The sequence below is a fragment of the Thamnophis sirtalis genome, unplaced genomic scaffold (assembly GCF_051295495.1).
Source record: "Thamnophis sirtalis isolate CommonGarterSnake01/CBP01778 unplaced genomic scaffold, rThaSir2_p1.2 scaffold_11, whole genome shotgun sequence".
NCBI lineage: Eukaryota > Metazoa > Chordata > Lepidosauria > Squamata > Natricidae > Thamnophis > Thamnophis sirtalis.
The window spans coordinates 31,893,502-31,906,650 of NW_028261391.1; the positions used below are offsets into that span (position 1 = coordinate 31,893,502).

At 36.7% G+C, this 13,149-nt stretch overlaps 1 protein-coding gene across 2 annotated transcripts in view; it reads left to right on the forward strand.

Moving 5' to 3' along the window:
* The window catches only part of DOCK10 (dedicator of cytokinesis 10), a 137,180-nt gene that overhangs the window by 55,641 nt on the left and 68,390 nt on the right, over positions 1-13,149 (forward strand). For both annotated transcript variants that reach the window (XM_087725478.1, XM_087725479.1), the window contains exons 8-12: positions 6,890-7,073; positions 8,770-8,855; positions 9,194-9,277; positions 9,543-9,698; positions 11,503-11,712. In XM_087725478.1, coding sequence (XP_087581604.1) covers positions 6,890-7,073; positions 8,770-8,855; positions 9,194-9,277; positions 9,543-9,698; positions 11,503-11,712 — 720 coding nt within the window. The remainder of the gene's footprint in view (positions 1-6,889; positions 7,074-8,769; positions 8,856-9,193; positions 9,278-9,542; positions 9,699-11,502; positions 11,713-13,149) is intronic.

Consider the following 13,149-nt stretch of genomic DNA (forward strand, 5'->3'; position numbering starts at 1 on the left):
GATTGATTACAGTATCTAACTTAGTTATAACTGGTATTCATAGCTTTTAACTACATAAGATGCAATACAGGTTTTATCCAGTTTGCTTGTAAAAATGCTTTATATTCTATTTGCTAAAAAGGATGGAATTTTCTAGAACAGTCCAAAGGGCATTGTGTTCAAAGATTTTTTTTCTTTCTTCTATAAACAATGCACAACCATTTATTTAGTATTTAATTTTTATATTACTGAAAGTACAGCATCCTTAGCAGTACATAAGTAAATCAAATACAAATCAAATTCACTACACTTGGTGCCAAGCCATTTAGAGCTTTTTAAATTAAAACCAGCAACCAATATTTTAAATTGTACCAAGAAATGTTTTGGAAACGGGTGCCTACCCTATAATACCTCCATAACGCATTACTGATGTCTACCGCAAGTCATCAAATAGCAAAGATCCATTTTTACAGCATATACCAAGGGATAGTGTGGCGTATCATTTAATTCTGTAGTTTATTATCACTAAGAAATGTTTGTTTTGTCTTGTTAACAATTTGATAACATTCATTTTAAAAGTCTTTAGGCTAATATCTTAACACAAATCCATCCTTTAGTTTATTAATGTTTCTCCAGTGAAGATTTTGCTGTCTTCTTTTAAGCATGCTTTATTATTTTTCAAATATTCTCTTTTACCATTTTTGTGCTTTCTTTGTAGTTAAAAGTAGTTGCAATTGATTTTTATGTCTCTTATTAAATCATTAAATTAACATGTTGGCCTATTTAATTAATGTGATCAGATTTTAATTACATTTAAATTAAGTTTAATATTTTGTCCTGATCTATCTAATTTTTGTCCAAATCTTACCCACTTCTTCGGCATTAACCCCTCCTTCCCCCAGTATTATTCAAATATCATACCCTTGAAATGTTACCTAATTCTACTGTTAAATACATGGAATAAAATCTTCCACAGCTCTAAAAGAACCTGTATTCATAGCTGATTCGCATATTATCAGAAGAACTAGACTAAAACAAACTTAGACAGTATAAAAATTGAAGAAGAGCAATTGCTCAAATTAGTGTGTGGCTTAAGGAATGGGTAATTCCATCTCTAACATAAACTGATCCAAGTCTAGGGTAGCTGCTGCAAACTATCTGAAGTGGTATTTCTGACATTCTTTTTGCAAGTTCTAATGTTGAAGTTTAAATTAAATGTGGGAAACAGTTCAGTTCTCTTTTTTTTAAATGCATTTGAAAAAAATTATATTAACTTAGCTGCAGAAGTAAACATTTTGCTAAATATTTGGGAATGTGAAGCTTTTGCATTACATTTTTTATTCCTTTAAAGATACTGATTTCTTGCTATATTATATTTATAATGCACCAAGCAAAACACTTTAAAAAAATGTTCTAGCACATTCTGCTGTTGAATTTGAACAATTTCATACACATGAAAAACACAGTATAGAACATATGGACAGTATAGAACATATACCAGTGGTATATCTTCCTTGTTTTGGAATGCTATTTATGCATTTGTTTATACATTGGCCAAGTCTTGGCTCCTTTCAGTTAGTGTGTTTCCTTCTCTATCAGTTTCCCTATAAAATTAGGTCATTGACAGGACATTCATTATAATTTCTTTCTTCTTTGAAATTGAGTGGAAAGAACCTTTCCCTAAACAAGCAAACAGATAGTCTTTCTTTATAATATTAATCTTCCAATAAGCTTGGCAGATTTCATTTTATTTCTACTGTCAAAACTGTTTACGTTTCTTTAAAAATTCAGCAGACTTAGTAGAGTAGGTTAAATATGAAGGATATGCTTTGTAGTTTAACAGATACTTTGCAGATTTTATTTTCAGAAATTACTTGTCTTATATTTTATTATAATGGACTTCATTGGTTTAAATTCTGTTGATGTTTTGCAAGAATCAGATGCAAACCATACAGCTAAAATAATAATTCCTTAATAGGTTAGAGACAATGTAGCCACTATATATTGAAATATATATATTTCAAATGAATTATTCATTCAGCAATGCAAATGCTACCTATTGCTTTGCAGGACGATTATTCCCTCCTCCCCATCCATGATTTTGCCCTAGTAGCTCTTCTTCATTTGTATCATTTATTTTAACCTACTGAAACATATAACAGAAGTTGAAATTGAATTGGAAAGATGAAAGATGGAGAGAAACCAAATTGCACAAAGTCAATACTTTCCCACTTAATATAACACTTTAATCCCAAAATATAAAAACAAATGTGGAATTCTTGCAATTTCTGACCAATTTAGAAATTTTCAGACAACAGACATTTTGAATTCTTTTCAAAGTTGAGCTGCACATTCATTCTTCAAATGTACAAAGGGGATAGAGTAGATAAATATGTTGCAATCTACCAGTTTGGAACTGTTTGTGAGAAACTCTGGTGGTTCAGTTTTTCTTTCCTTTGCTGTACTGCTGGATCAGTTTAGGGGAAGAGATACATAGGATCCAGCTGCTCTGTTCAGCTGGCAGTAGCTGAAAATATTTATCAAGTGTCTAAGCAGCTGTCTTATTTGAATTATTTTACATGGGACTTTCCAACATGTTACACTGAAAGCAATTTTTTAGCAAACATTTGACAGTTCTGTGTAATAGAAAGCAGGTGCAAACCATACTATAGAACCTGCCGATAATGTTTCAGACATGTGTCGTCTCTTAACAAAGCCGCTGCCTGCCCTTGAAACAGTAGTTGGGAATCTGGGAACCTTAAATCAAGGACTTTTCAGAGACAGTGCCAATCCTTCAAGAACCCTGTAATTGTCAAGAGTACCTTGATGGGAAAACAACTCTTTTGGGGATTCAGCTTCAGCCTGTTCACCCAATCCAGACTCCAAAGCCTTCAGGCACTGGAACAAAACATCCCCTGCAGGTGTTCCTCACCAAGATTATATTCAATATTGTGCATGTGTGTGTGTGTATGTGTGTAAAAATATAGACTTCTGAACAAAACTATAGAAATAAAGAATGCAGCTGTAAAAGGACCCATATGCACATTTGCACAATAAGCATACATGCACTGGATAGATTTTAAAATTGTCTTTTAAAAATGTTTATATGTTGCTTTTACAATGTTCAGAGAAAAGCTCAACTACTTCAATAATTTTTATGGAGAACTCTGAAAGATTAAAAGGATATGAAGAGGTGCATACCATCTAGAATCTCTGCCCTTTTTTAACATTTAATAGTCATTGTTTGTCATCAGCCACACTGAATATTGCCCCCATAAAGCTTCTTAAATTAGAGCTCTTTCTCCCTCCAAGCTGAACATACCTGACAGGGCTGCTATACAAATAAAAAAGTATGGAGAATTGGTTGACCCCACTCCCCTCTCTGTGACAACCTCACAAATCTTGAAAGGTTGCTATCACATCGCCCATAATCCTTTTCTTTATTCTCAGTTTCCCCAACCGTTCATAATACAGTTTAGCCTTCAGCTCCCTAATTATCTTTGTTGCTCTTTGCATTCTTCCTAGAGTCTCAACTTCTTTTTTCTATTGTTATGGACAAAAACTGGATGCAGTATTCCAAGTGTGGTCTTATGCCAGTGCAGTATAAAGTGATACTAACACTTCACGTGATCTTGATACTATCCCTCTGTTGATGCGGCCTAGGCCTGCATTAGCATTTTTGGCAGCTGCAGCACACTGCTAGCTCACATGAATGCCAGCTTGAATCAACAATGGTATATAAGTGTAATTGTGTCTTTTCTTACTTCTCTTCAGCCAAGCATGGGCAATTCAGTTACTGTAGATAAAATAATGTCCCTGAACATCTTATTCATCAGCTTTTCCCATGAAACATACTTCAAAAAAAATCTTACTGGTTTCCAGTGGAAACATAAAATAAGAAAGTGTGCTATGTCCTTAAATAAGTTTTGAATATAAAAAAATTACAGTAATTAAATATCTATGATGAAAATATCTGATTTACTTTTATGATGAAACACTGTCATTAATTTTCTCACCCTGTGTTGCCTCTGGCATTAAAAATAGCAAATGATACCAATCTGCCAAAAAATTCCTTAGACCTGCATTAAAAGATAGCAGATTAATTTGTTCTAATTAATTAACTTTTTCCAAATGGAGACATAGATTTCCTGCCTTCTGCTTAATTGCTTTGAGGATCTTTCTAGTTACATTGCATTTAATGCAGCAAAAATTAGGATGTCTGGATTTTAAGCATGTTCTGTGTCTATGTGGATCTCAAATAGTATTTGAATTTCTGAAAGATTTTTTTTTTAACCTTAAAGAAAATAACATAGACAAAGATGTTTTCTTGCTTCTTCTGAATAACACAAGATGAAGTGAAATAACTGAGCACAGATTAAAAAGGAGCTCTTTCTTTGGAGCTTTTACTTGGAAAAAATATTTGCATAAGATAACAAGGGCTGTAAAGAAAATGGTTATAAGAGAGCCAGTGAAATCAGCAATCCAATTAATTAAGGCATTATAATATCAACAGTCATCATTGTTTCTATGTTTCTATCTAGAATAGTACCACATGTTGCTTTGCTAGCACATGTTTCAATATTTGTTTTCTATTTTCTTCTGTAATTTGACTAAATGAAGTTATTTTAGCACTCCTCTGAATACAGCTTGGTATGCCTAAAACTAATGAATATGAATTCATTTGTGTCTTCAGAGCAGGGGTGGGTTGCTAATCCCATTCCAACCGGTTCAGTTGGAACGGGGCCGGCAGCGTCCTCATGCATGCGTGCAGTTCACGCATGCGTCTTAGCGCCTGTGCGATGCTCCAGCTGCTTGCGGAGACTCGCGCAGGTGCTGTATGTGCCATCCAGCTGCTCACGGAGAATCGCGCAGGCGCTGTATGTGCCATGCGCCTGCGTGGAAGCGCAGAAGCCTTCAAAGACCGGTGAGTGCGGGCGGGCGGGTGGGCCCTTCGCCGTTCCAGGAAGTTACTTACTTCCGGGTTCGCCGACCAACCGGTTCGCGGGGACCGCCGCGAACCAGTTGAAACCCACCCCTGCTTCAGAGTCATAAATATCAGTCTAAACAAGAGTGGGAACAATTTCAGATACTATAGTTCTTTCCCTTTGGTAACTTCCATTTAGCAATAGACTAATCAGAATAAGTCTGTGATTAACTTCTTTGGATAATATGACTCTGACATTTTGGATCATTATATAGTGATAGGATCACTATATTATTTCCAAAAATAAGACATTTGGGAATGAAATATGCATGTGTCTGTATATGCCTAAATTATGGTATTTAGGCACAGACACATACACACCACAGTAAATACTTTTAACTTAGATATATATGTGTCAGAGATAGGTTGCTGCCGGTTCGGCTCGATCAGGTGAATCGGTAGTAGTGGCAGCGGGAGGCTCCACACACCCTCCCGGATGCTTCTGCACATGCGCAGAAGCTTCTGTGCATGTGCAGAAGTGTTGCATGCGAGCGCAAGTGGGAGCACACCCAAACCAGTAGTAAGAAAATTAGGAATTGTGTGTATCGGTGTGTATGCAGGAAACACATATACACACTCACACATGTGATGCTGCTTATGTGGTAAATACTAAATGGTATCATATTAAACTTTCCATGACAATAGAAGTCATCTAATTGTGAAATAGAGAGGAAGAGGGCTTTCTGTGTTCTCCCATTTCCACTATAACTCCTGCACCACAACATTTCCTCCAAACAACTTTTGTTTCTGGAGCACATCTAAAGTAAACTCGAGAATAGGTAAGAAGAGATTGCTGAAATCAAATAATCTTCATGTTCCATTTACCAGAATGGAGTCATTAATTTCTCTGAGAACATTATTTATGTATTCTGTTCATAGCATATCTAGCCTTCACACAAACAAAACTAATAAAATTAGGTAACAAAAATAATGTTCCATTTACTTGGCATTAAGTTTGTATATATTTGTATGAATGTGAAGATATCCTGGTGTGCCTAAATGATCATATTTATAAATTAGCATGTATGAATAAGTGACTTTGATGCTGCACAGACTCTTTAATTTGACCTGAGTCCCACAGCGGAATCTCACCATAAACTCCAGAAATCTACGGCTACAAACCCCACCTACAAACACATCACCATCACCACCAGATGGATTATTTCTAATGGTGCAACCAGGTCTGCAGATGATGGGAAGTTCATCATCTCAGTCTTGCAAGTAAATTTTAAGATGGGGAAGGCAAGCAGCTACCAAAAGTGTGTGGTTGCTTTATCACAATGTTTTCAACCTTGACAACTTTAAGTTGTGTCAACGTCAACTCCTACCACTCTTGGAAGTTGAAGTTCACACATCTTAAAGTTGCCAAGATTAAGAAACACTACTTCATCCAATAGGGAACTAAAAGACTCTTGGCTGTTTTTTTTTAAATATCAACAAATATGATAAGATAGAGACTTATGACCCATAGAAAGGACATGTCTAGGAAAAATTAAATGAACTGTGACCTTATAAATAGTATGGGTAGTATGGGGAAAAAGACAAAAGAAAACAATAGTGCATATACAAATATAAAGTTAGTATGTTTAAACATCCTTTATATACCATAATCAAAACATTTGTAACCTTATTAGTGCAATTGAATAAAGTTCCAATCCTGTTTGTACAAGGCTTTGGAAAACACACAGTTGAATTCATGTGCCTGTGTTAAAGGGTCTTTTTTTCATCAGAAGTCTTCCTATTTGTAAGATGCATAACAGTTTAAAAAAATATTCATTCTTATTTCAATGAGGATTATCCTAAATAACACAAATTATGGAAGTATTTGATCATTTAACATGGAATTTGCAACATTTAATTGCTGTAACAATTCTGTCTCTTTTTCTTCCTGCTCCCCTTCTCTCTCTTTCTTTCTTGAACCAATAGAATAATAGGCTTCGGAAACATGCTTTTGAGTTGAAAATGAATGACTTGACATACTTTGTGCTGGCAGCTGAAAATGAGCAAGATATGGATGAATGGATTTTTACTCTCAACAAAATCCTTCAGATAAATCCAGAAGTGTCTATTCAAGAGAGGAAAAGTGCTGACATCAGTGATGTGAGGTTTGGTAAGTAGATTTTTTTTAATCATTACGAATCCGAGTTAAAAAATTAAACTTGAAACTTAAAGCATTATGCATTTAAATCTCCAGGCCTTTTGAATCCATAGCAGTAAGTAAGTAAGTAAGTAAGTAAGATCTTTATTACGGTCAAAGACCAGCAATATACATTTGTCTTTACACTATATTAAAAATACTAACATTAAAATATAATTAAAAGTATTTACATTAAAAGTAGATAATAACATTATGGTCCAAAGATTGTTAAAGGTATGTCCAGATAAATTGGTACAAGATGGTACTATACTGTAGCCAATTTTTTTCTTATGGACATTGCAGCAGCACAGAACTTTGCCACTGCATACGTAGTAACCGGGTTAGTGTCCTGGAGGAGAAAGCCTAGATAAAAATTGTCTGCCCTTCCTGGCAATCTCTCTAATAAGGGGAGAATATATGCAGACCTACAAGCTCTGTATAGCTCGCAATGTAATAGTACATGTGAATTATCTTCCACTTCTCCTTTACCACATATACAAACACGTTCAGCTATAGGTGTTCTCTTATACCTGCCCTGGAGGAGTGCTGAAGGAAGAATGTTAAATCTGGCTCTGAAGAAAGCTATTCTTTGTTTTGGAGAGATCAGGTCATTTAGATATCTTGCCGATTCCCACACACCCTGTTTGATTCTGTCCCTACTGTGGAAAGGCAACCTATTTAGTTCTTCTTGGAACTCCATATCCCTCATTCTATTGATTACTACTTGCTTTGCTTGTTCAAAGCCTAGGGACATTAAGAATAATGGTGAAAGCCCATAAGAGCCTAGCTTGTGATCAATTGCTTGTTTCCAGGGGGAAGGGAAATTGTCAGTCAACACTAGTGGGGACAGTCCCTTTGGAAAGAAATGCATTTTAAGCCAATAAATGACCATCATCTTCCAGGCTCTTACTTGAATTTGAGGCATGCCTGTCTCAATTCTTAACTGGGCATTTGGAGTTCCATTGGGAGCAGCTAAGATGGCTTGCAGGAATTTTGTTTGAATAGTTTCTAACAAGTCTCGCTTTGCAAGGATTCCTGTTTGTGCCCCGTAAAGAATTTGTGCCAATGTTTTGGCCTCAAAAAGTTTTAAGGCAGCAGGTACTAACTGAAACCAGAGCAGATCAATGTGCAGTGTTAAATATTTTTGTTTTTGAGCTGCAAAGATGTCCATTGTGCCAGCTATTCTTGAATGCATTTTATTTTAACCTTCTTTTATTACACATATTATGTCAGGAAATCACACAGCATTCATACTCTAAAGATTTGAAATAATATACGTAATAAGCTTTTTCTATGATTCAAAATGTATCTGTAAGAAATAATGGAAGAAATTCATGTCTTTCATATGAGTCATACTTTACAAAAATTACTTCTCTTGCTTGATCCTTTGATTGCCACAGAGAAATTTATTTGTCAAGAGGTTTATATGAATCACAGTACTATGTTCATTGATTTTTATAAAATAAGTTTACTAAAATGGTTTGTATTATGATTGGGAGCTTTTAACGTACATCTCTACCTACTTAAGAATTGTCCTTTTTTCTTCAAAATCATGCTATAATTGCAGAACAGAAAATACATGATTTAGATAAGCATACACTTTAGTTCATCATTAAATTATTTGGAAGCAAATAATCTTTATTCTTTTGAATGTGTTCATATATTTCAGATTCTGAAGACATTTGCATAAATTATGACCGCACTGAAGAGGAAAATGATTCTTCAGAGAATAATTTGCATCCAGATATTGCTAAAGTAAGAAATTATTGTTGTTACAAGGTGAAAAAGCTTTGCATATTATAAATATTGTTTTGCCACATGAAAACCTGAAAATAACATTAACATTACTAGTATTTAAAAGCATACTACTGTATGTCACAAAAAAAGTCAGCTATCATGGTGCTTTTACAAACCATCACATTTTAGGGTGAAAATGTTAGAATTAACATAATAGAATAGTGTATATACATGTATGTATGTAATTATCTGTCTATCTATATAAGCTAATTTATCTATATTATCTGTCATCTATCTACCTGTCATTCATTTACCTATCACAGTGATTGTATATCGAAGAATTCTTATCTTTGCAGTACCTCACAGAAACAGAAAAAAGTGTTCAAGAATCTCGGAATGTAGATCGGCTAAACCTTTTCTCTTTAGACTCTGACATTGCTGTAAGTAAAGTGTTCCTTTTAATTTCCAAGAGAGATGGAATAAAAGCAAGTAGCATAATGAGTTAATTACCAGCCATGTAATTTTAACTGCTTTTATTGCATATATTTGTACTTTAAGTCATTCTGTATGGCTAGATTCCAAGGATAGAGATATCCTCTTAACTGATCATACATCTGTATTCCAAAAAGCCTATTTTCTTCAACTTTTTTAAGCTGCTTTGTATATTGATTTCAGAGAGTTAATTATCTCAATGTCCAATTCTAGAGCTTGAACACTCAAAGAAAGGAGTTTACAGAAATGGATCGATTGCTCAAACCTTTTGAGGAGAAAGAGACAAAGCAAATCATGATAACATGCAAATCCCTTAATCTGAATCTTCAAGCTTGTGTTTCTGATAATGAAAATGATCCCGTTACCAACGTAAGTTTGAAGCATGTTGCAGAAGTCTGTGCTTCTCCAGTGAGACACAGCATGCTTTAAATATCAGTTGCTGGGAGGAATAGGGGAACTTCTCTATGTGAACTTTACAGAAGGATTTTGACAACCACAGTGGTCATTTTCTCTGAACTAGCAGGGACTTTATGTTCTTTTGTGTTTTTCTGGTAAACTGAGCTTTCAGATTTTCCAAAGGTGCTTTTTCAAGAGGCGAATGGACTTCCTGGTTTTCCTTCGATGATGTTTCAGTTCTCATCCAAAAAGCTTCTCCAGCTTCTTTCTGCTAAGGGATCTTGGCATGAATAACAAAAAGTCAAACTATTCCAATATAGAAGCCTTCGGAGGGAGAAAAATGGCCCAATTGGCAACCGATGTCTGTTCCCAAACTTCCGATTTGCATCTAGGGCCGTTTTTCGTTCTCTTCTGGCTCCTTGAAAGCCTCTGGAGCCTGGGGAGGGCAAAAAATGGACCTACCAGACCCACTGGAAGTCAGAAAATGGGCCATTTCTGACCTCTGGAGGGCCTCTGGGGGATGGGGGAGCCCATTTTTGCCCTCCCCAGGCTCCAAGAAAGCAGTGCACACATGTGCGGGTCAGCAGGCAGATTAAATTATTAGGGTGGGCATGAGAGTGCGCACAATAATGTGTATGAGTGTGCTTTTAGCATCTGAGGCGAAAAAGGTTTGCCATCACTGATATAGAATAACAGTCTATTTTTCCACATAATTCTGGATTTTTATACTAAAATGACAAAAACCCTGATATTTGTTGCAAAAATGGATTGTTTGTTGTAAATAATGCAGATACAAAATGGGGAAAATCAGAGTATTGCTTCCAAATATATCACTTGTCAATATTATATTTAAAAGAAAATGTAATGGATGGAACTGCTTAAATTGTGAACAATTTAGCTTCCATTGCTATCTGCCAATGTATTGATTTCATTCATTGCCAGATAGCAGCAACTATGTTTTAAAGACTAGCTTTTATAGGAAATAAATAAGTAGACAGAAAATAATTCTAGAATGAGAGTGGGAAAAGTACATAAATAAGTGGGATATAGACCAGGATGGTGTGTTGAGAAAGTTCAGAAAGAGATAATAGCTTTTTCTTAACTGCAAAGCATATGATGTATCAGGCAATATTAAAGTATCTAATAGAAGATAAATATACCAGTACTGGCTTGTATGATCGTGATTTAATTTAGTAAGTTAAGATATGAACAACTATTTCCTCTATGTATATAGTCTCCTAGGCATCTATATTAATTAAATAAGGAAAATTATTTAAATCTCAGTTTCCAAATTAGGAACATGGCCTATTAACTTAAGAACAAGTCAGTAAATTAAATGAGCTCAAAATGATGGCTAACTTGTACTTGTCTTCAAAGTTCATATCTGTTTCCATAGTATGAACCAAGTAACATGTTCTTAGGTTGATAACCATAATCTCCCAATTGGAACCTTCTTTGTTTATGAAAGAGAAAAGGGGCTATATGCTATCTGAATGTTTTACTCTGACATTTCAGCATCTTAAAGTAGCATACAATTGTACATAGTATTCTAATGATTTATTGAAAGACCTGTTGAATTCACAGCTTAGGAAACTTATTAAACTCAGTAGATGTATTTGAGATATATTTCAGTTTTTATTTCATTTTTGATTATTTTTATATACATTATTTAATGTTGTTGTTATCTTATTAATCATGTGATTTTAATACATTATTAGCCACCCAGAATCATATATGTGAGATGACTGGCCAAATAAATAAATATTTTTGTTTACAGATTGAGCCCTTTTTTGTGAGTGTGGCTCTTTTTGACTTAAGGGATAACCGAAAACTCTCTGCTGATTTCCATGTGGACCTGAATCATACTATTGTTAGACATATGATATCACCCTCATCAGAAAATGGAACCGTTGAAACATCTGGCAACAAAGATGAAGAACCTCAGGTTAAAGGATTCCCAGAGGAGTGGCTGAAGCATCCCAAACAGGTAACAAAACTGTTTCATTCACATCCATCTGCTTTGTGAACATCAACTTTTTTCTAGTTTATTTATTTCTAGTTTATTTTCTAGTTTATTTATATGCCGCCCTTTTCCCTGGGGGGACTCAGGGCAGCTTACAACTTAAAAAGGGGGGGGGGACAAACTTTTAACATATAGAACAAACATCATTAAAACACAACATTCATACCATTCGGGCGGGTTGCAATCTTTAGTCCCAGGCCTGACAGGAAAGCCAGTTTTTAAGGGCTGTGCGGAAGGTCTGGAGGGTGGTGAGGGTACGGATCTCCACGGGGAGATCGTTCCATAGGGTCGGAGCTGCCACCGAGAAGGCTCTCCTCCGTGTGGTCGCCAGTCGACATTGACCGGCGGATGGAACTCGGAGGAGGCCTAATCGGTGAGATCTAATTGGTCGAATGGAGGTGATTGGCAGTAGGCGGTCTCTCAAGTACCCAGATCCACTACCATGGAGGGCTTTATGGGTGGCAAGTAGCACCTTGAAGCGTATCCGGAGATCGACAGGTAGCCAGTGCAGCTCGCGGAGGATAGGTGTTACGTGGGTGAAGCGAGGTGCACCCACAATCGCTCGCGCGGCCGCATTCTGGACTAGCTGAAGTCGCCGAATACTCCTCAAGGGCAGCCCCATGTAGAGCACATTGCAGTACTCCAGCCTAGAGGTCACAAGGGCACGAGTGACTGTTGTGAGAGCCTCCCGATTCAGGTAGGGGCGCAACTGGTGCACCAGGCGAACCTGGGCAAATGCCCCCCTGGTCACAGCTGACAAATGGTGTTCGAGAGTCAGCTGTGGGTCCAGAGGACTCCCAAGTTGCGGACCCTGTCTGAGGGGTATAATGTTTGACCCCCCAGCCTGAGCAATGGAGTACTTGCCAAATTGGCGGGAGGGAAACACAACAGCCACTCGGTCTTATCCGGGTTGAGCACGAGTTTGTTAGCCCTCATCCAGTCCCTAACAGCTTCAAGTCCCTGGTTCATCACGTCCACCGCTTCATTGAGTTGGCAGGGGGCGGACAGATACAGCTGGGTATCGTCCGCATACTGATGGTATTTTATCCCGTGCCGCCGAATGATCTCGCCCAGCGGTTTCATGTAGATGAAACTGAAAGTCATCAGTAAAGAAAATTGTATGCCATGGTTATTTGAACTATTGTATTTTTTGGAGTGTAAGACACACCGGAATAGAAGATGCACCTTAGTTTTGGGGGAGGAAAATAGGGGGGAAGGATTCTGTCTACCAGGCATCATCTGGCTAACCTTAGCCTGGTCAGCTTCAGCACATTAGTTCGCTCACTGATTTTGAGGTTGGGGATAATGGGTTTCAGTACATTAGATTCCTCGCTGATTTTGAGGTTGGGAATGGGGGGGGCTGTGCTTCTAAAGCACAGCTGATTGTCAGAGGGAGCAGCA